The sequence below is a fragment of the Struthio camelus genome, chromosome 4, assembly GCF_040807025.1.
Source record: "Struthio camelus isolate bStrCam1 chromosome 4, bStrCam1.hap1, whole genome shotgun sequence".
NCBI classification, from domain to species: Eukaryota; Metazoa; Chordata; class Aves; order Struthioniformes; family Struthionidae; genus Struthio; species Struthio camelus.
The window spans coordinates 56,529,221-56,552,043 of NC_090945.1; the positions used below are offsets into that span (position 1 = coordinate 56,529,221).

The following is a 22,823-nucleotide window of genomic DNA, read 5'->3' on the forward strand; positions in this document are numbered from 1 at the left end:
GTCCCAATTTTTTTCTGTATCCATTCATTACTTTTCTACAGTCATAATGGTTACAAATAGCTGCTCTTGATATGCAATTCATTCTTTGATTGAATTTCCTTTAAATAAATTATCCCTTTAGATGAACAGTCACCATACAAATATCGGTACTGAGGATCTTCGTAAAGCAATCACAGTTCATGCTGATGTGTTGCTAGGTGAAATAGGTTAATAACTACTTAGCAACATCTAACAAGTATACGTACTTCTGTGCTTCACATTTTTGTGAGTTTCCCGTTGACGCTAAGGCTGAGTTTGGGGTTTGTTTCTATGTTCAGAAGCTCTTTGTGAGCCTGGATCTACTTATATAAACAAACTCCTGTGCAGAAACGTCATTTGTCACAGGATGTTACATGAGATACAGCAGTGCATGGGAGACTTTGTACAGGTGCTTCATCTAAACATGGAGCAGACTTCTTAAGCAGCAACTACATTCTTTGAGCACAGATTTGAATCTCATTTCTCCTAATTTTGTTATATGGTTGTAATTGAACACATGGTATAGGTCAGCACGAGCTGGCACTATTACCACAAGATGTCTAACCCGGTGATTCACTGTTTCCCCTTCCCTTGTGCCAACACAGCTTTTGAGCAGCTATATGGTGAAACAATTTTAGCTGATTTATCTAAACAAAGCAATGTTTAGGTTGGTTTTAGGCTGGACTAGTTTTATCTCCTGTTGACTGCATGGTCACACAAATACTAATGCTGTCAGAAGACAGGGGATTTAACACAGGAGTGGAAAGGAGTGGCCAAAGTAATAATCCAAGGCTAACGTTATCATGATAAATTTCAGTATAACCAACAACTTTGGTAAAGGTGCTTTCCAAAAACAAAAATCGTAGCTTGTGAAGTGCCTATTAGCTATAGCTGTGTAGTTATCTGCATGGCCTATAAACAGTGGTCTTCCTATCTTTTAGATGAGGTAATTCTTTACCTGCAGACTGATTCAGAGAAAGGACTTCATCTGTTCTCCCGCATCCTAGATGAGTATCCTATCCACAAGTTAGGAATGATTCTTCACGAGTCGAACAATCTATTGACTTTTTGGATCTCTGAAGATCTTTAGAAATGCAATAGATAGAAAAGAGTTGGGCAAAGAGGAACCTCCTGAAGTTCAACAAGGGCAAGTGCAGGGTCCTGCATCTAGGGACGAATAACCCCATGCATCAGGACAGGCTGGGGGCTGGCCTGCTGGGAAGCAGCTCTGCAGGGAAGGACCTGGGAGTGCTGGTGGATGACAAGTTGACCATGAGCCAGCAGTGTGCCCTTGTGGCCAAGAAGGCCAATGGTCTCCTGGGGTGCATTAGGCAGAGTGTTGCCAGCAGGTGGAGGGAGGTGACCCTCCTCCTCTCCTCAGCCCTGGGGAGGCCACATCTGGAGTGCTGTGTCCAGTTCTGGGCTCCCCAGTGCAAGGGAGACAGGGCACTACTGGAGAGAGTCCAGCGGAGGGCTACAAAGATGATGAGGGGACTGGAGCACCTCTCCTATGCAGAAAGGCTGCGAGAGCTGGGCCTGTTTGGCCTGGAGAAGAGAAGGACTGAGAGGGGATCTTATCAATATGTATAAATATCTGAAGGGGAGGTGTCAAGAGGACGGGGCCAGGCTCTTCTCACTGGTGCCCAGCGACCGGACGAGAGGCAACAGGCACAAACTGAAACACGGGCAGTTCTATCTAAATCTGAGGAAAAACTTCTTTGCTGTGAGGATGACAGAGCACTGGCAGAGGTTTCCCAGAGAGGCTGTGGAGCCTCCTTCCCCGGAGATATTCAGAACCCGCCTGGACGTGATCCTGGGCAATGTGCTCTAGATGACCCCTGCTTGAGCAGGGCGGTTGGACTAGATGTTCTCCAGAGGTCCCTTCCAACCTCGACCACTCTGTGAAAACAGAGAGCAAGAAATTTTGACAAAAAGTTTTTTGAAATTTGTGAGTGTAATTCTTTTTTTGTAAGAACTGAGTGTTGATTTGGGTTAAAAAGTATTAAAAGGATTAAATGTTCATTGAGATAATTTTTCTTCTGTGTAATAGAATTTTAGAAAGGACAATTTGTATGCATTTCAAAAAAGCTTTCTCATTGCCTTTCTCATATCACAGCACATGGGCACTCTTACTAAAAATCTGGCAGTTAAGGTGCTCGACTAACCTTTAGGTTCATATTTTTCTACAACATTAATTACAGTAGATGAGTGCTTTGTTTTTGTTGCACTAGTAATAATTGTAAAGTCTCATTTTCTGAATTTACATATGGATTTATTTCAACACAGAACAGAAATTTTTTATGGGATGGAAGAATTTTCTTTCTCCTAGGTCTTTCTTTGAATATGTCATAATTGATATCTTTTGAATACAGATAATGGCCTTTCTTCAGGACAGTTTTCAAAAATTAACTTAATTTCTGTATCCAGATATTTTCCTTGTTACTTTTATTGGGAGAGAGGAAAAATAGTTTGACTTCTTGATCTTACTTCTCAGTGGGAAAAAAATTATTTATTTATTTACTTTCCCATATATATTTTTCAGTGTAAGAACATAGTGTTTAAAACTTTTCTCTTCTGTGGTCAAAATTGTTAGTATTCTGAGTGTTATTCCTTTTCTGAAGAAAACATGATAAACCATTTTAGAAAGAAATTGTTTAGACTGACATCTGTATCTGTTTTATAGAAAAGATTTAAAATTGCTAATGTTCTGTTTATACATGCTTTTACAATTGAATGTGTCATTTCAAAGTGCTATTAACTCTTTGTGATAGATATCTTAATATTGTATTTTAAAAAGTCTTCCTTAAATTTCTTTTGAGAAATCATCAAGCGAAGAAAACAGGAATTTTTTATGTGGTAACTTCTATTCTGTAGGCAATGATTTTTGCTTTGTATGTAGTAGATAGCTTTCTGGGATAATGACATTGAGTAGCAGCGTAAACTTTGGAGCATGTGCATGGTGTTTTTCCCCCTTTGAACTTCTGAAAGAAACCTGCCAATTATAAACATTCTCAGTTTAGTTTAAAAGAATTAGAAGAAGGAACATAGGATTTTATTTGCTCGTTATATAATATACTAAGTTTTGATGTCTCATGTGAGAAAGAATTAATGGCCGAATGTCAAGATTTTATACAATACAGAGCACTTTTTCTTTAGCCCAGGGAACATTTATTTAGAATCTGTTCTTGAGCGGGCTGTGTGCAGGTGTGCTGTTGTTTCTGCTCAGAAGCCCATTTAAGTAAATGGAGATTTACACAGACTTGGAAGACTTTCACCTGTGAATTGTAAAATTAACAGATGAGTTTCTCTTGATGAAAACTATAAGAATATTTGTCTTAGCTCATGTTGTGAAGTAGTGTTTATGGTTAAGGAGGTGTAGTTATATTTTTCAGCCAGGTTTGATAATGAGTGAAATTGTTAGATGTGAAAGCACAGTGCGTACTCTTTTCCTTGTTGCAGTTCCAGCAGCATCAGGTTCAGCTGAGAGATTCCTGCTCGTCTTTGTCGAGGGGTCCTGTTCCTCAGCCCTGCCAGTTCTCAAAGGTATGAGAAGCCACGCTTTTTGATAAGAACAAAATAATAAAGATTTTATTTAAAATTGTGAGTGTGGTAGGTTGGTTGGTTTAAGCACAGTGTCTTACAAATTTGCTTTAGAATGTGGTCAGAGCTAACGGCGTGAAAACCTCCAGTAAAAGCCAAGGAAAGTGGTGAGAAGCAGGGTGGAGCCTTTTCAGTAAAAGCTGGTGCGAGTGGGATCGCAACGGGTAGCCGCAGTGTTTCTCTTGTACAGACTAGTTCCACAGGATTTACAAGCAGTGTTTCTGTCACGCTTATTATGGCCTTGTTATTGTTTACTATTGAAGGAAGGAGATCTGCAGTAAGGAGCTGTGAATATAAAGGACTGAGAGAATATTTTAAATGAGAATATGGAAGAATAGCAATTGATTCTTATGGCCAGGTCATTAAACACTGCCTTTTGACTTTATCTTATAGCCTCGGTTAAGTTTGTATTCATTCTTGATTATTCCTTACAGTTTTCTGAGACAGGGAGAAGTTCATTAGCAAATTCTGAAAGTCAGTATTAAAACTGCTTTTATTTAATATCTTTGTTATAATTTGAAAGAGTGTATAAACAACACATCAGGTATCTTCAAATGTAGTTAATTATTTGGTTAATTAAAGCCCTAGGAGGCAAAGATCGTATAGGCAGCATGGAAAGAGATGGGAGGAGAAAAGAGAGAGATGCACTTGAGTGCCAAAAAGGCCATCAGTACCCGGCTGTCAGTGACTCCCGTAGGGGCCTGGCAAGCCACAGAGCTCTCTCGCAGTCGCGGTCAGGGAGCTGAAGGGCAGGCTGCTCCCCAGGGAAGGGCGAGAGTCCAGCTCGTCGGGCAAGTCCCTGGCAGGAGGCAGGTCCAAGGGCAAGCCGGGAAGTCAGCAACAAGTTGGGGTGAGGGGCCAGATCAGTGGGGTACATAGGCTGGCATGGGCCTACTGCAGCACCACTCAGATGAAGGCCCAGGGCAAGAGCCCCTGTTCAGATGCATGTCTCAAGTGGAGGGGGGGAGCCTCTGCTGAGGCTTCTTACGGCTCTTTCTCTCACAGCTCTTTCTTCACAACAGTCTGAACCAAGATTAGAGAGCGGCACCATATCGGAGAGCTGGCCTTGAGCACAAGCAGCTAAACTCCTCGGGGGGGAAAGGGAGTGTGCTCTGGGTGCTGAGAGTCCCATCTCCCTGGTGGGAAAGGGGAAGGAGATGCAGACTCCAAAGAAGAGTGGGAGGGTGGCGCAGAGCTGCTGGCCAAACAGAGGTTAGCCCAAACGGTCTGGAACAGAGGAGGAGTACCACACAGCAGTGTTCCTCTAATCACGAGCTGGAGAGACTGAAATTGCAAACCGTATCCAGTCCTCAGTCCAAGTTACAGAGTCTGCTCTGACAAACCATTTGTAAAGAACTTACAAATCTGTTTTTGTTTTGTTTTCCCCCTGCATTTATCACATTGTCCTCTCCAATTATGATTTGTAGGCTCTTCCAACTACTGCTGTTTGTTGGAATTATGTAGTGGAAATAATAAGCACTTCCCTTTTAGTTCCACTATACTGGAACTAAATCTGTGACCCTTACCACAATATGCCACCTGCCAGGCAGCAGGCAGTATGTTTCACCTATAGACTGCTCAGAGTGGTTCTCTTTCCTGAAAGTCCCTCAGAAGCAGACTTAAGACCGGATGATTTATTATGATAGTGGCAGCCCACACCACCAGTCGTCTGTCCCACTGCCCTTTCTTCATCATATTGCACACAGGTGTGTCCTTGCCTACTCCCTGGAAAGGTAGTGGACCTAAGCAAGCTGCTCTGCTGGAGCAGTCTGCCCCTTGTCCACTCACAGATTGCCCTACTAAGAGGCCATCTGGGAGCAAGCTGCATGGATGTTTGTGGTAGAAGGAGCCCTCTTCTACCCTGGTTTCCTGTGGAGCAGGTGAAGGTGTATGTTTGCCGTATAACATATGTTTGTACGGTAAATAACGTTTCTGGGATGTTTCAGCTCTTCTGCCAAAGTACAGACCAGCAATGCCAGACGTTCATAGTTAGTTTGTTCACGTGGTAGGGAAAAGGTTGCGATATAGTGCTATTTCCTGCTGCCAGAATAACCTTTTCATCTGCAAAGTTTGGATGGCGTTTCTTGAGATTCCTTTCAGCCCTATCTTCTGTTTGTTTTGTGTTGCTTTTGTTATTTTGAGATAGCAAATGAAAGAGCGCTATGTCAATTTTAAAATCATAACATTTTCATAGGTAACCTTTGATTAGTGAGGAGAAGGGATCAGTCAGTCATTACCCTAATTTGCTTTCTGCTGGTGTGTACGCAATTGCAAGCTAAAAGAGCAAGTATCTCCCTTGCAGTCTGCCAGCTTGTTCTATTAGGGCCAAGCAATATCTGATGAGAGAGCAGGTTATGGTTAACTTGTCTACTGATTTCTCAGTCTCTCTCTAAGTCTGTGCGTAACAGAGAGAAACAGAAGCAAAGCAAACTTCCCTTCTCTTCCCTCCCCCCTCGCTCTTGCTCTTTAAAAAAAAAAAAAAAAAAAAAAAAAAAAGGTAGAGGATATATGGTGCTGGGCTTGCTCTGGCAGGTCCTGTTCCTGGCTCTGCTGTTGACTCTGTGGGCGGTTTTTTTTCCCCCTCTCCTGCTTTTCCCTGCTCGCTGGCTGGCTTACCATGGCACGTGACTGTAGCGTCAGGGTGTTTTGCTGCTCTCAGATATCAGGTGCTGTGTAAATGCGGGCTGCTGTGGTGCTGCACTGTGATTTTGATTCTTTAAACAAGATCTTCTCTCAAACTAATCCTCAGTGATTATAATCACTAGGTTGTTCCCCCTAGCAAAATAAGATTAGGGCGCAGAGATCAGGTTGTATTAAGGATGTTAATCTGCTTCTGTTTGCAGAAATATACCTAGTGCTGGAAAACTGTATTGTTTCTTGTATTTTCTCCTGTGATCTTTTCCTGGGTAGAATTATTTGCCCTAATAATACAGGGCCCCCCTCTAAAGGCTGTAAGCCATAAGTTCTTGAAAAGATTGCTTATAAAATCAAGATATTTGTATATAAATCTTTTTACAATATAAGGACGATATGGATTCTTTCTCAAAAATATTTAGTGATATTACTGATAAAGTCAAGTATTAGAGACATAAGTCCTTTGGTTGCTAACTGTAAAAAATGAAGGAGAGGCAATGTGTTCGCTACTGCCTCGTCCATTTATCAGTCTAGTCCTGACAGAACATCTGTCGTGAGCAAGACTGTAGTTTAATTTCAGTTTGTTCAATCTTTGAATTTGTTTCTCAGGTAAAACATTGCCAGTATTCATACCGATATGTATGATAAAATTGGTTGAAGTTATAAATTCCTTCAGTCTAAAACATGGAAGTTTTAACAGCTGATGTGAACTTTTCACCTTGGGTTGGATTGTGGCTCTTGCTGTATGACTTTTGCTCAGAGCCTTGCTTTTTTGGCCATCCAGTGACTTACTGCCTCCCTGAGTGATAAGTCAGCATAATGCAAAAGTTGCAGTGTTGCTGGCTTTTGTTTTTTATTTGTTTTTGCTGCATTTTAGCAATGCGGTGTATTAATAGTTTGTATATCCATGGCAGCTGCTGAAGTTTTTGATTGAGGAAGTCAGCTTTCTTAAAAATAGTAAGTTGCTATTCTTGTTGATTGCAGAGAAGTTTGAAAACATTCACTTAATGTGTACAAAAGATTGAGCAACTAAAAACAGAATAGCTCGTTATATGTACTAAAAAAAAAAAAAAAGAACTTGGGAGAGACCCATGACCTTTTGAACACTTGTGGCTCACAGTGCTGGTGTTGTGTAGGTGTCTAGACCTTTCTGCGAGCTTTCACATGGCTGCCGTTTCTACTGACTTACAGATCTATGTGGTTTTGGTTACAAAAGCTTTTCCACTGTGATTAGGTTTCTTTGTAGTCTGGGTTAAGCTTGCTTATGTTCATTTATGACATAAACATATTCTCCTCCTCTCATCTCAAATTCCCTTTTGAGATGTCCTTTAACTTCCCTTTTTTTTGGGTTCTGTTTTATACATTACCAAATATGCTTCTGTGCTTAAGCTCTGTGCTGTTTAGCTTACGTATTTAATTGTGGTTTTAAAAAAAATACCTCCACATTCTGCAGAGATGAGGTCTAAAATTTTCCTCATTAAAACTCTGTTATGAGCTCTGGGAAAGTTGGCAGAGTTCTTCCACTCAAACAGTTTAAAAACACAGGTTTCAGGTTGCAGCCTCTGTAAGCTAGACTTCCAAGGGACACTCTGTCACTATTAATGTTTGCACTTGTCAAATGGAACAAAACAAAATAGGAGAGGAGGCTGCAAGCACCTAAAAAAGTAGGTCAATGGGCCAGCAGGTTATTTGGCCAGAAAAGCATGAGTGGCTTCATTGAATCATGCTGTAATTGTTTTTCTCTTTTTGGCAGATCATTCTGCTCTGCTTTTTAACTTCCTATGTTAATATTTTCATCAGTATTTTAACCATTTAAAAGCCTCCATTGAGTGCACGGAAAGGAGAAACTTGACTTTTCTAATCAAATAAAGATGTTTTATTTTTTTAAGAAACAATTCTGATGTTTTCAGTAAAGTCCATTAGTGAATTTAAGAGTAGCATAAGCTTAGTTTTTAGAGCCCAACATACATCTTAAGATTTAATGTGCTTTAAAATGAAATTTGTACAAGTTTTAGGTGTTTTTGAACTGGGTTTTGAAAGGACTTAATAGTTGTGTCTGAGGGAGTAGCCAATAATGCAGTTGGGCAGCTCTGCTAGTTGCCAGCAGCAGCCTTCTACACGTTCTGGAGTCCTGAGAGTAGTAGTTTTGGAGACTTGGAGAGGAAAAGGCATAACTGGAAAAGGCAGTGAAGGCCCGTGTACATGAATGTCAGCAAAAAAAAGGTGTTTAAATAATAGTGTAAAGAAATACTTTGAAGGTAACAAGTGAAACCGAAGATCTAGATGGTGTGGGAGACACTGAGTTCAGAAGTCAACATGACATCAAGATTTAAGATGGCTATAAAGTGAGAGCTTAAAGTGGAAGTGAAATTGTTCGGAATATTCTGCTTATCACAGTGAAGAACTTTAGAGCAAGGTGCGTTCTGGTAGTGACATAGTTGGGATATTTATTTCAAGCAGAATATTGTATTTATAAATTATTCTTATAGGAATGATTACTTCCCTTTAAATATAATTAAGTGTTTTGGATCTGTTGATTTAAAAACCTTAAACCCTCCTTTTTGATTTTTCACCGTTCAGAATTTAATGCTCTTCTGCAGAAGAGGATACATTTGACTCTGCATTATTCTTCTGAAGAGGTCGTGTTTCATACCTGAACATCACACTTCAACAAGCCCAAAGAGTAAAAGGTAAAATTATATTTTACCAATAAATTCCTGTCGGTTTTTATCATCAGCACTGAGGGTTGAGTAGCACTGATGAAGCAGTGTTTTTTTTATTCTCCACAATGTAAATGCACTTGATTCTGAGAAATACGTGTAGTCCTTGATTTCTGTAGCGTTTGCTTTAAAGTTTACTAATTTCATCCGAATTATTTCTTCAGTCATATCCACTGACTTGTGTAAGAGCTGAAGTATGTTTAGCATCTTGCATTTTTGGATGCAAAGAGAGAAGGATCAGACCCTGAAATAAGAGAAAAAACCATACACTTCAGATTCCTAGTGACTTTTTCTGTAGTCTTTTAAGTACTTTTAACTGTCTGTCTTGGATACCAAATCTTAAGTTGCCAGTCCTGACATAGGCTCTGTATACCATAACATGTGAATGATTTTATTGATTTCTTATTGATTTCTTTATTGAGTTCTTCTTTTATTGATTTCTTTATTGATTTCTTTTATTGATTGGAAATGGAGTGCTTTGCTAAAGTGGAAATACTGACTCTTAAATTCTGATTCTGCATAATGAAAATGCCATTTATGTCACAGCTGAAAGGTTTTTGTAGTTAGCTATTTATATTATTTTCTTTTGCAAATTAATGGAATACTGTCTCATTTGTCTTGTGGAATTTGGTATTACTCTTAATCCCTGTAATGTTAGATACCAGATTTTTTTGAAAATTACTGTAGGGCTAAAAATGTAATTAGCAAGTACATTGTATAAGCTAAGTGAAAACAACTTTCTAATCAGTGTCTTGGTTTTGACCTGAATTTCATGCCCATGATGGGGGGTGTGTGTGTGTGGTTTTTTTTTTTAAACTATTGAGTAGCATGTCTGTTGCTGATTGCTTTTGACCAAAATTTGAACAAAAGCATCTTCATAATTTCCTTTCCTCCTGTGACTTCTGGCAGATGCTCAAATAGCGCAACTCTGTTACTTTATAATCCTTGGCCAACTGATTTGGGGAATATAGTTTGTGGGGATGGACAGAGCGGTTGTTATTCTGAAGAGCTTGTCTGAGTGAAGGAGTAGTTTACTCTCACTGTCTCTTCAGGACACTAGATGTTGGAGGTAAAGGCAAAACATTGTTGGCCCTATTAATTGAAGAGAGGATAAGCGAGCTCATGAGGCTCTTTGGGACACTCAAAATAGCATACATACCCATTAAGGCACCTTGAAAGAGAATGTGCTGTAGCGTGGCTCTCCCACTTGCTTTCCTGATGCACTCAGCTGTGAATACCTTTGTGGGAAAAATACTAATCTTGTGAAGCAATCTGTATACAGTATGGCTTATTGTAGACCCTGAGGCCATTTGTTTGATCCAAACATAAGCTTTCTTCCTAAGTTTCCCTGCCTATTCAAAAACTGGGATAGGGTTTTCTTGGAACATTTTGCAGACTGTCTGGATCATTGGGTAGCATCTGCCATATTTCTTACGATATTAACGCTGGGAGTTCCCCTGGATTTGGCACTTGCAGAAACAAAACAAATCCTTCCTCCTCAGAAACTGTAATGTTTTGTAATTTTGGGGTACCTGAAAGAAGGTACTTGTTGAATGGGATACTTATTTCAAGTTTATATGCCCTTCCTTACTGTTAATAGTTCATTCATATTCCTCTTTTCAAAATCATGTGTACCCTGACAAAAAAAATAAGCAAGCAAAGCCTTCCTACTGAAATTTTATAATTAATAAGTGGCTACTTTAGGAAATGACTAATTGAACTATAACATTAGCAGAGTATAGAGAACACGTTCTTGCGAGTATCTTAGTGTCGCTTTTTCACGTATCTAGCATAACTTAATGTGCTCAAGAAAAAAAATACAGTATAAAATAAATAATACCTATAAAATACTATTCCCCAAGTGTTTTCTGTTTGCATAGTTTCTAAGTGAAGTATGTTACTTCTGAGGAGGTTACTTTTATATCTCTTCAGCCTTCAAAATTATATGAATCCTTTAGTATACTGAGTTAAAAAAAAAAAAAAAAAGAAAGAAAGCTATATCTGCATTCAGAGCTAGAAAATGGTTTGTACTGGCTTAGTCCAAGTTCATTCATCATGGCATATAATGAAAACAATATTCTCTTAAACTCTCAGTCAGGTAGAATGAAATATTAAAGTTCAGATTGTGAATGTAATGGATTCTGTATTAGAGAAGGTGGGAGGGCAGAAGAGATGGTTGGAAGAGAGGAGAAGGTTAAGAGCACCTTATTGAGCAAATGAAAACTTTAATATGCTCTCACGAAGAACATGTTCCTTCAAAGTCATATTTTTATTTTTTTCTTCTCTCACAGGCAAACGTACAAATGTCTACCACAAGACTAAAGTGTGATATGTTATGTTCTTTACCATAAGCACCCATAAAATGAGCTCCATTGCAGACAGGTATGTTAATAGACAGTGGGGAAGAATTAGATGTTTTCGTTAGTAGTTTTATTCTTACGATTAGTATACACAGAACGGTAATTCGTGTAAAAACTAAGAGGAGTGAGTTTTGGGCTACTTTTGAGAAAGTTGCTATAGCAGTAGTTAGATGTATTGTTTTGCAGTCGTTGGAAGAAGTAATTCTTTTTCTTTGAGATGAATCTTAAAATGTATTACTTGTTTTGAGCCATGGAACAGCATCTGTTTAATTCATGTTAATTTCTAAAGTTTACTTTTTTAATACTTTTATATTTGATTAGGGAAAACAAATAATTCTAAATGTTTACCTTCTAAATGATGCTGCATATGGCAGTGAAGTGGCCTGATAATCTGTTTCAATGGAAAAGTAGTAACTGGAGACTTGGTTTCTATTTGATTCCTTGACCTGGACTTTTTAGCAGCTTAGGTGAACCTCTGTCCTTAATATGGTTTGTATTATGATTTTGGATAGTTCAGAAACATTAAACTTGCATCAAATTTGCAGAAGGTCGAACCTATTCTGAGTATATAACAATAAAGGAAAATGACGGGTGAAACTTTTAAAATGCTTGTCAGATTTCTCATTTTTTAATACAGCTATGTTGAATTTCACTGCAACTTAGGTTTCTTGAGTATAAGAATTCCTTTGAAAGCTTTAGGTTTATGTAATAACATACAAAATAATTACTTCCTAACAAAAGGAGTAAAAGGAAATAAAACAGAAGTGATATAAGAAGTACACTGAGGCATCTTGAAAGGAAAAACACATTCTCATTTTGATGTTTTGAGACCTTCTTAGCAATACAGGGAAGGACAGTTGTCAAGCTGAGGAAGAATTTTATGATAGTTAGATAGGAATCAAATATAATGAGTAATTATCATTAGTGTTTTAACATGAATTGTATATTTATAAAGTTACATAGTTGGATGAAGTATAGCATTTTCCTCAGCTTTCCATTCTGAGTACTTCAGTATTTAAGAAAAATGTACTTTTTCCCTCTATAAATATTTTCAAAAATTGTAATGGAAGCTGCAAATGAGTGAAAATAGTAAATTATTTATGTCCTTTCTTGTGCTTTCAAAAGGATAAGGTAATGCAAATAATCAAGAAGATGAAAAAATAAAATTGTTGAAGTGTTTGCATAGAATTGTGAATTCTCATTAGAAATACACAATCTGGAAGATAGCTTGGGTTGTGTCAGAAATTACTGTACTTTAAAAAATGTAAGGTGTTTTTTTTTTTTTTTTTTTTGGCTATCCATTCATTAAACATCCTACAGTGCATAACTTATAGCATGGTTGGGTTCTGGTTGCTGGTGATGGTCCTTGCAAGACATCACAATAAAACCAGTGTTTCTGTTCCTGGATGTATTGGAGATGATGTCTTTTCTCTGTTTTTTTTTTTTTTTCCCCCCCTCATTGTGATTGCCTCTACAAAAGAGAAATTTTACACTCTAACGTTATTTCTTTCTGTTTTTTCAGGAATGATGGAAGCATTTTTGATGGGCTGGTGGAAGAAGATGACAAAGATAAAGCAAAAAGGTAAGTTTTAAAGTTATCGAATGCAAAGAACTATCCTCTCTACTTACACACCTAGGCTTACTAGGGAAATTTCTAAAGAGAATACAAATGTAGTTCTTAATAAATAAGCATCTTATTCATCAGCACTGGTTTTACTGTTATACTTCAGGTATCTTGTGTGTTTATAACTGTATTTGTATTTTTGTTAAAGCATGCTTTATTCTAAAGGCTCAGATGCAACCCTCTCAGAACGAAGAGGCTGTTCTGCAAAAATGGTCACTGTGATTTAGAGTAGGTGTTTTTGTGACAGTTCTTAAAAGCAGATTCTTAAAGGCAGTTTGCATCAGGAACCTGTCAGTTGTATGCAGCTTATTATAAGAAGGAGTCATAGTTGTTATAAAACATTTTCTCTTTTCTTTTTCAGAGTTTCTAGAAACAAGTCTGAAAAGAAGCGTAGAGATCAATTTAATGTACTTATCAAAGAACTGGGTTCCATGCTTCCAGGTAATGCCCGGAAAATGGATAAATCCACTGTACTGCAGAAGAGCATTGACTTTTTACGGAAGCACAAAGGTAAATTCTTTGTAACAAGAAAGAATTTTTAAATTCTTAATTTTTATGATAGTCACTTAGTGCGGGGAAACATTAACAATTTTGAAACTCCTCTCTTTCAGGAAATAATCAAAAAATGTAAAGAGTTCCTGAAGGAAGATATTTTTAAGATCGATATTTAGGTAGCAGAGAAAACTTTTTAGAAAATGTTTCACAAAAGTCAATGGTGTGGTTTTTTTGTTTGTATTTTTTAAAGTTTTTTTTTTTTAAGTTTTTAAACAAGTCTGTTTCAAAATGTGTAACTCTTATTTTTGAAATAGTCTTGAAGTTATTTGATCAGGACAGTTGGAACCCTGGAGGATACAGTTGCTCCATAAGACACAAGTTCTCAAAGTTTTGCTTCACAAGAAATACCTGCTTGCCATTTCAGTGGATATATTTGCTGGAAGTGCTTATTCTGATATTTAGATAGTACAGTGTCTTTTGAACAGTCAGTTTGTCTCTCCAAGTTTCATAGAAAGCAAGCTAAATCACAGAAAAGGCTAGTCCAGGAGAACTTAACGTTCCCTCTCCTCTGCCTAGCGTCTCCGCAACTGGCTGCTTTAACAGAGATGAGAAGGCTGCAGGGCATTGTGCTCCCCAGCAAGAATTATTGGGCTAGGTAGTTTGACAAAGGAGGGTAGCGTGCAGTGGGAATTGCACGCCCGAAGCGTAGGCATCTCTTTTCTCCTTTTGGCTGTGGCGTTAGAAAGAAACACAACAGAAAATCTATAAATATTTTCTATAAGCTAATGAGTAGTGTTTGTTTGTTTGTTTCTTTTTTAATCACACCACGTGAAATGTCAAAGCTTAGGAACTTCTCTGAACCTCTCCCCTGTGTTTTTATTTCTCCGGTTGCTTGCGTTAATTGATAATGGGATATACCCAGATGTGTCATACTGTTTATTACAGATAGTTATTTGAGTTACCAAAAATAATATTTCTGCTAAGCCTACACTTTCTTATGGCTGTTTGATATTTCTGTACACGTAAAATCCCTATTCCTTCTCTTATGCTTTTGTTCTTCATATGACATCTTATGGTTCACACTGCCAAAAAACAAGATCAAAAATTCCTTTTTGTCTCAAGAAAATGAGCTTTTTCTATAGTTATCCCATTTCCCCAATTTCTGAGCGCACACAGTACCTAGAAAGCAATGGGGACAAAAGAAGCAGCTACTAGGTTATGTGATAAAATAAGGAAAGCTATTATAAATATATATCTATTATCAACAGCATGTTCATCAGTTTATAAGATATGTTATGACACTTATCTTTCCATACCCTAGTGCAGCTCTTGTGCTTCTTTAACCACAATCCTCATACCAGATGCTCCCTGAATAGGGTTCTTAAAAGGGTAAATATAACTAAATTGGAGGAGGGAGAATAATTTGTGCAAGAGTTCGTAGATTTTTTTTTTTTTTTTGTCTTTTTAACAATTAAATATTGATTGTATTGTTTTAATCCTTTGTGGAGCGTTTGCCTCATTATGAGAAGAAAGGTAATACCAGGCCTCTTTCATCTACGTGAGTCAGTCTGTAGGTTCCAGGGCTTTTTCCAAAATTTCGCATAAATACAGTAAATTGAAAATGTTTGTTCTGTTTCAAAATTGCTGTATTTTGTATTCATTAGGATGAACGCATACCAGCCAGCAGCACTAGTCTTCCTGTCTTTCTTCCAAGCAGCTCTGGGGATGGATGCCTTAAGGCCTGGAGCTTTTGTCCTTCACCTGATGGGGCAGAGTGCAGCTCTGTGTGCCTGTGTATTCCATATTAAGGTCTCCAAAGCCCTGGCTGCCAGTGGTGACTAATACTGCTCTGCAGTGTTTTGTATTAAAACGCTGTGGACAAAAATTTGGCAAAGGTCAAAAGCTTGCTTTGCCTCCTGAGGTGCTTGGATCTGTTACAATAAAGCAGAGTGAATGAATTGTTTGGTAATGACTGGCTTCTTCAGTGTTGAATATCCTATTATGTTCAGCAACCAGGCTGTGATTTACTGTGTTGCTTCTGGTTCTTTTTGAACCATTTTCACATACACGGGCAGCAGATCCAGATGAACTGAGCTGTTTATTGGGCAAGTGTAGGTTCTGTTTCTCATTGTAAAAAAACCAACGGGCTAAGCACACTGAAATTACATTACTGAGCTTCTCACTTGGTAATACTGCCTGTTCACCTTTCTTTGCATTTGTATACAAGATGTTTGTGTTTCCAAAAAAAAAAAAAAACAAAAACCTGAAGCTGAGGAACTAGCTGCTTAGCTGAGGAACTAGCTGCTTATAATTACAACCGATTAATTCATATTCATACACACTACAGATAAATGCTTACAGATCTTGCCCATACCGGCAATTTTTATTGAGGATGCTCGGTACTGATGTGGAATACTTGGATTTGAAAGCTGGATAAGCTCTTAATGTGCAAGTTTAATTGTGCTCTTATGTTCTATATCTAGCTCAGGATGTGACCTCAGTGTCATTCACCTCTGAATGCAACATACAGCTGTAATTTTTAAGACTTTCTCTAAAGTTATCCGAGTGAAAGAAATTCTTTCCAGGTTACTATCACTCTGCTTTCCAGTATCTTACTAAATGCTCTGACTTACAGGACGTGTAAAGGAATGTTTGTACTTGTTGGTGACATAACTTGGTATGATTCTTTACACACACAAACTTCAGCTTTTCTTTAGTGTAAATCCTTTCTACTGTAGAACCCAAACTGATTCTTTTAATTCTAAAGTAGGATTGTTACATGGACCAGAACGAGCCACTGAACCAGACTTCCAGTTCTGAAGTAGAGATTATCTGCATCCTGTGAACTGAATGCATTAAGCTCCTTGAATTTTGCTTCTGCTCTGGTGGCAGAGCTGTTCATTTCTATGCCCTTTGACTTCCCGTTCATTGTTCAATATAATTGTTCCAACTGAAAGTTTAGGTTTGGGGTTATACGTAGATTATATTCATTTTCTCCCTCTCTTACTGCTTTGTGATACCATTTCAAAGCAGATAGCAAAGCGGTAATCGAGTTATGTCATTTGTGAGATCTGATAATTGGCAGTTCTGGCCCTTCGTATTTGCTGGTCCTTTTTTCTTCTTCTTGCAGTTCTCTGCTTATTCTCAATTTCTTTCGTGATGTAACTGTTGACAGATTACGGAAAAGGGTGGGAAGAAGAGGAAGGACAGTGACAATTTTTAGTACAAAGGTTAGAATGACCAGCATTGCCCTAGATACTGGGGCTTTGTTTTACTGACCTAAACGGATCAGGAATTTTTGTTTACAAATCTTTGAAAATAATACTCCATAAACTTTTTATTGTAGTCTCAGAGGGAAGAATGTATTCTTTGCATTGACAAAATCTACTGCTTACCGCGCTGTTCAAATTGTCATCAACTTTAATATTACCTTGGCATCTGGTAAGAACATAGCACGAGCTGATAGAAGGAACGGGAAGACAAATGTCATTATGACATAGTAGAGAGGATGTTTATCTCCTCCTTAAGGAACATTATATCTAATAAATAAACAACAGAGGAGACTGGGCAACCTTTTGCTTTTTCGTACTGTTTTTGTATGTAACTTAGTAGTGGGAAAAATAATGGCTTTTTGGAGTGTGAATCCTTATATTGTATGTGTGTTTGATTATAGAAATTACTGCACAATCAGATGCCAGTGAAATTCGACAGGACTGGAAACCGACATTCCTTAGTAATGAAGAGTTCACACAGTTAATGTTAGAGGTATGTTACTTCTGTTTTTCTGGAAGTAGAATATTTCCTCATAGGGATTGATTCCATGATGAAATCTTTGTTTAATGGAATATCTTTTCACTTTGATATTTTAATTGTAATTGCATGCTTTCACAGAGGTGAGCAACCTGATTTTCTATGTATACAGAGTAACACGTAATAGCATTTTTCTTTTAAGAGAATTTTCAATGAAATAAAACATTGTGATGGAGCCGGTCCAAACATGTATGTATTTACCATCAAAGTAAAATTGATATTTGAAATTATCTCTATAAGGAGAATACAAGTCAGATTAAAAATTGTCACGCTTACACTAAAATCTTAACTGCAGAAATGATTCAGTACATCCACTGTTCTGAACGAAAAAATGTTTCATTTCTTTGCATGTTACACTTTCCAAAAAAGGTGTATATGAGTATTACTTTGCTGAAGAAGATTACATGAATTGTTTGATTACTATTAGAAATAAGCTTTCCGTTTTTATCTGCTGGTTCATTGTAAATTAGAACAAGTGATTTGTACTTTATTAGTAAAACAATTTATAATAATAATTAAATGAAAAATATTAAAGTAAATGGAAACTCACTTTATTGACGTTCCCGAGTTGAACCTGTTCGTAGAGGCAGATATTTAAAAAGTGGAAAGTTCCAATTTTCTGTATTTAAAATAATCCCCTCTTTGGTGCATTTTCTCCCCTCCCTAACAAGTTAGTGAAGTAGTTGCTTCAGTTGTAGGAGGTGTGCTTTATAGCTGTTTTTGCAGATTTTGTAAAAGGTCTTGAGAAACACCATCCATAGTTAGCGACTATTAAGTCGGAACAAAGTAATAGAAGATTAAGATGTTTTTCCAAAGACACATGAGCTTTAAAATACACCATTTACAAATATGGTTCTATCGCACTTTTATGTTTGGTAGTGTGCGACTGTTATTTTCAGGTTTTAGTAGAAGATAAAGCACTCAGAACTGGATCTGACAGTTTTCAAATTTCAATGAAATCTTACTAGAAGTTTCTTTTAGTGAGAATGGGACTGCTGAGGCAGAACCAATTGAAATTGGTTCTTCCCTTCTCATAGTTTTCCTTCCTCTTCTTGCTTTTGCTTCTAACTTGTTTTCCTGTGTTTTCTGATACTTAAAATGGCAATGGAACTAAAAACAGTGGGCAGAGTGGGACGTGGGAGAAACAGTGGCTAGATGTGCATGAAGTCTTGCTTCTGAAACCATAGGTTAGTTCAGAACAGAACAGAATGGAAATTATAATGTTGATAGTGTAGAAACAAGGCTCAGAAGTTTTAATGGCGAAAGGTATTCTCATTTTTATAATAAACTAAAAGTCAGTCTAAATTTCTTTCCGTGTTGACTATAGCTTAACGTTTTTCATATGTCCTGTTTATTTAACTGCCCATTATGTTTAATTTCAGGCTCTTGATGGTTTTTTTTTAGCAATTATGACAGATGGAAGTATAATATATGTGTCTGAAAGTGTAACTCCCTTACTTGAACATTTGCCAGTAAGTATGAACTGCTTTCAGTAACATATCAATTTGTCTACAAGTGATGTTCTGCTATGAGTACCAGTCATCTTCAGTCTTTTTGGCATTAGAGCACAGATGTATGTTTTGTTCTAAAGCTTCTGCTTTTCCTTTAGGACAGTTCCTTGCTATTGGTCTGTCTCCTGTATTTAACTTTTCCTTTGGAAACAGAGAGTGCAGTCAGCACTCTGTGAAGGATTATGAAGTACCAGACTAGAGTCAGTATCTCTCTTCAGTGTAACTGAAGTAACTGAGCACTAAAAGACTCTTTAGAGGTCACACTTGGTATTGCCCTCCATATGAGTCAGAAATTAATTGCTGAAGAGCAGTATGTACTGTTGCTGATGCTGCTTTTTTAGGCTAGACTTATACTTTATATCACATTTCACTCATCCTTAATTTTGGTGCCATTGCTTACTGGTATATTTAACATTCTGGTCTGTTAGTTACTTTCAAATGACGTTATTCTGAAATGAGGCAAATGAGTACTCTAAAACGCGAGCACTGGATGAATGGAACACTGAGATATTTTCTTGGAAAGGGACAAATTGTTATTAAAGGCTAGTTGTCTAACTGTGGTGAGAGTGTTTTGTAAAACTTGGAGTGACATATTTGAGCAATGATTCTGCAAACAAAAACTCCCCTAAGGTATGAATGATGATCAGCTTGAGAATTTTGAAAAATACACAAGTGTTGTGATAAAAAAATAAAAATAAAAAAAATTACCCACATCTGAGGCACAGTTGTCCTTTGCCTTTAAATATGATTGATATATTTTAAATATACATCTATGATCATTCTTTTCTGGATACTTAATCAAATGCATTTATGCACATAAAAAGCATGTATTAATTGTTCAGTTGCCTTGCATTCATCAGTATTGTTGCCAGTTTTGTGTATAAAGTTGCAGAACTGATTATAAAATGTATTCCTAAAATAAATTCTAATTGTATGTAATTACTGGCAATATAGTAACCTATATAATATAGGGGGTGGGCTGTTTTTTTGTTCCAGAATGTTTTTTCAATGTACTGGACACCACTGACAGGTTAAAATGCTCTAAAACAACACTGTAATTTCTGATTCAAATGCTCCTTTACTTGGAATTATTATGTCCTGTGGAGGTTGATGCAAGCTCCGGTATACTTTAATGTATATGTGTATCTGCTGGGTCATAGACAGTATTTACTAAATTGTTCAAGTGTCAACGTTCAGACAAATCAAAATGAGATTTGTTTTCTTGCAGAATATTCACGTGTTGTCTCAGTGGATTTGCTGAGTCAGTAATGTTTTATAGCTCTTTATCTGACCTGTGGATTTTCTTTTGCATTAAAATAGTAGGGTCTGTGACATTGACTTGCGTAATTATAATATTTATTACATCTTTTTCTTTCAGTCTGATCTTGTGGATCAGAGTATATTTAATTTTATCCCAGAGGGGGAACATTCAGAAATTTATAAAATATTGTCTTCTCATCTGCTGGAAAGTGATTCATTGACACCAGAGTACTTAAAATGTAAGTAGTAGTGCTAAAAGCAATCTGCTGTGTGTCACATATTATCAGTTCTTTCTTCTAGTACTGTTTAAGCAGAAATAAATGGGTGAGGCCTACAGAATGAAATATGTGGCTTGAATGGAAGCACATTTTGTGTTCTTTTTTTCTGAAGAGTAAAATATTCATCCTGTATTGTATTTCACTTCATGAGTTTCATGTATATTAGAAATATTCCTCTTGTCTGTATTCATCGTATCTAATATATCTATTTACACAGTTCTAGCAGTTGGCAAGAAAATAAAGATATCGGGCTGCTGGGTGTTGAAGGGTGTTTCAGTAAATTTGTTTGGGGCAGCTGCTTCTGGGATCCTTTTTTAAAATAGTTCTGGTTCTCATCGGCTCTGTGCACCGTTAGCGTTCAGCCCCATCATGCACAAATTCTAAAGGAATTCTCCTTTCTTTTGGGTTAGTTAATACGAAGCTGGTAAAAAGTATAGGCTCTAGCCATTTGGAGCAATCAGTAAAATATACAACTTAATTGTTACTGCTTCCCATTTCATGTTGCCTGTGTGCTTTGTCAAGCACGCAGCCTTTTTATTTTGTTTATCCTTTTCTCAGCAAAAAATCAACTAGAATTCTGTTGCCATATGCTGCGAGGAACGATAGATCCGAAAGAGCAACCAACATATGAATATGTAAAATTTATAGGAAATTTCAAGTGTTTGAATAACGGTAAGTAATTTCGGCCACATTAAAGTGATATACATGGGCAACTTCAGAGCTAAGCAGACGTGGGACCATTGTGCAAACTTAATGAAATACTGAAATCTGTCTTTCAAAGAAAGAACCTGAAACAGGGTGATATCACTTGTATGTCCTTCTAATGAAAAAGAAGGAAAAACTGCGTATCAGACGTTATACGTCTGCACCTTTGAATGCAAAATGTAGTAATTGTGTTTAATGCTTTCAATTAAAGAAAATTAGTATCTTGTGAAACGTTTTAAAGAGAGCATAAGAGAAATTAAAGCCAACGCTTTAAAGTTGGGAGCCTGAGTTTAGGTAAAAGAAATTAAAGCCAACGCTTTAAAGTTGGGAGCCTGAGTTTAGGTAAGTATGTTTAAGCATGTGGCTATAACTTGCGGATCAGTGGTGTACTGAATGCCTGCAGTTCTCATCGTTCTTGCAGTGAATTAGGTTCCCCCCCCCGCCCCGTCCCCCACTTCAATTCTGTGCTCTGAGTGGTAGGAATTACTACTGAGATGAGTAGGAGGGCCATTATAGAGTTTCACTTTTCCACAGTTAGTTCCTTCTCCCTTCCACTGAAGTTATTTGTATGCATTATTTCCACCTTGGTATTGTAATTTCTCTAATTTGTTTGGCCAGCCTCGGCTGACTAGTTACTTGAGAGGCATGCTTATTTGATCAGCCAGACAAATGGGCTGTGTAATGTGATTAATAATCGCCCTTCTTATAGATCACTCCCTAAAATATCGTGAAAGACAGTATCTGGTAAATAGACCTCCGTTTTTTCCATATGACATCTTTTTCTTTTCCACAGAATGGGGAGGGGTTGAGTAGTGGTGCCAAATACAAATATCTAGTACTGTAGGAAGTATAGAAAGCAACAGGATCCAAAAGGCCAAACGTGGTACCAGTTTGGGAAAGAGGAGACGTTTGGAAATTAGAGGCTTGACAGTTGTAGTTCAGTATCTGGAAATATTCCAGAATGAATAATTAAACTGTATATAAGCTTCAGGAAGCTAATGAGGAGTTGAATAAGAGCCATTGTGGATTTTTCAGGTGCAAATACTATCAAATTAATTCACTTCTCTGTACCAAAAGGTAACATGCAGTGTGACTAAGAGGAGAAAGCGCAGGGAAATGGTGAACTTCAATAAAGCTTTTGACAAATATACTGCAATTTCACAAGCATGTAAGGGAAGCACATGTTAATTGAAATTACTAGAGAGTAGCTGCAGAACTGATTGGAAAAGTTACCCGTATTCACTGTCAAAATGGAGTTTTTATGGACCTCTTCTGCATCTGGTTTTAATCAGTATTTTCATTCATGCTCAAATAATTGAATGTAGTTCACAGATCATGCCATGATGCAAGAAGCTGCAAGAATGCTAAAGAACGTAATGAGTTTCCAACCTGAACTTTAGAGAATAAATTGTTTTGGGGGCAAATAGAAATAGAGCTATTGAGAAAGAACAAATGCAAGAACTGCATTTAGGAAAAACCAGGTCTACAAATAAGGAAAAAAAAATCTTGCCATCAGCTAGGTAGCAGTTTTTTTAGAAAAAGGAGTTACTGTGGAATGCAAGCTGAAGATGAGTAACCAGTACTCGCCAAATAGTTATGAAAATGAAAAAATCCTTTCTAAAATGTGCTCTAAGACATGTGAAGTAATTCTTCTGGCACTCCTTAGCACCAGTGTGTCCTCATCTGGGACACAATTTTGGACACTGTACATCAGGAAGAAGTAAGGCAGTTGGAGAAGCAATGAAAGCAGTCAGAAATTTGAAAAATGTAACTTACAAGGTAAGAGACGGTCTGAAGAACAGAGGAAT

General features: G+C 37.4%; 1 protein-coding gene across 7 annotated transcripts in view; it reads left to right on the forward strand.

The window, feature by feature from the left end:
- The window catches only part of CLOCK (clock circadian regulator), a 65,674-nt gene that overhangs the window by 22,582 nt on the left and 20,269 nt on the right, over positions 1–22,823 (forward strand). For 5 of the 7 annotated variants that reach the window (XM_068942863.1, XM_068942864.1, XM_068942861.1 and 2 more), the window contains 9 exons: positions 3,478–3,561; positions 8,833–8,942; positions 11,264–11,354; positions 12,855–12,914; positions 13,318–13,466; positions 17,125–17,216; positions 18,644–18,733; positions 20,151–20,271; positions 20,869–20,982. In XM_068942863.1, the coding sequence (XP_068798964.1) occupies positions 11,308–11,354; positions 12,855–12,914; positions 13,318–13,466; positions 17,125–17,216; positions 18,644–18,733; positions 20,151–20,271; positions 20,869–20,982 (673 nt within the window). In that variant the 5' untranslated portion in view covers positions 3,478–3,561; positions 8,833–8,942; positions 11,264–11,307. The remainder of the gene's footprint in view (positions 1–3,477; positions 3,562–8,832; positions 8,943–11,263; positions 11,355–12,854; positions 12,915–13,317; positions 13,467–17,124; positions 17,217–18,643; positions 18,734–20,150; positions 20,272–20,868; positions 20,983–22,823) is intronic. The other 2 variants (XM_068942860.1, XM_009666181.2) reach the window with 1 other exon arrangement.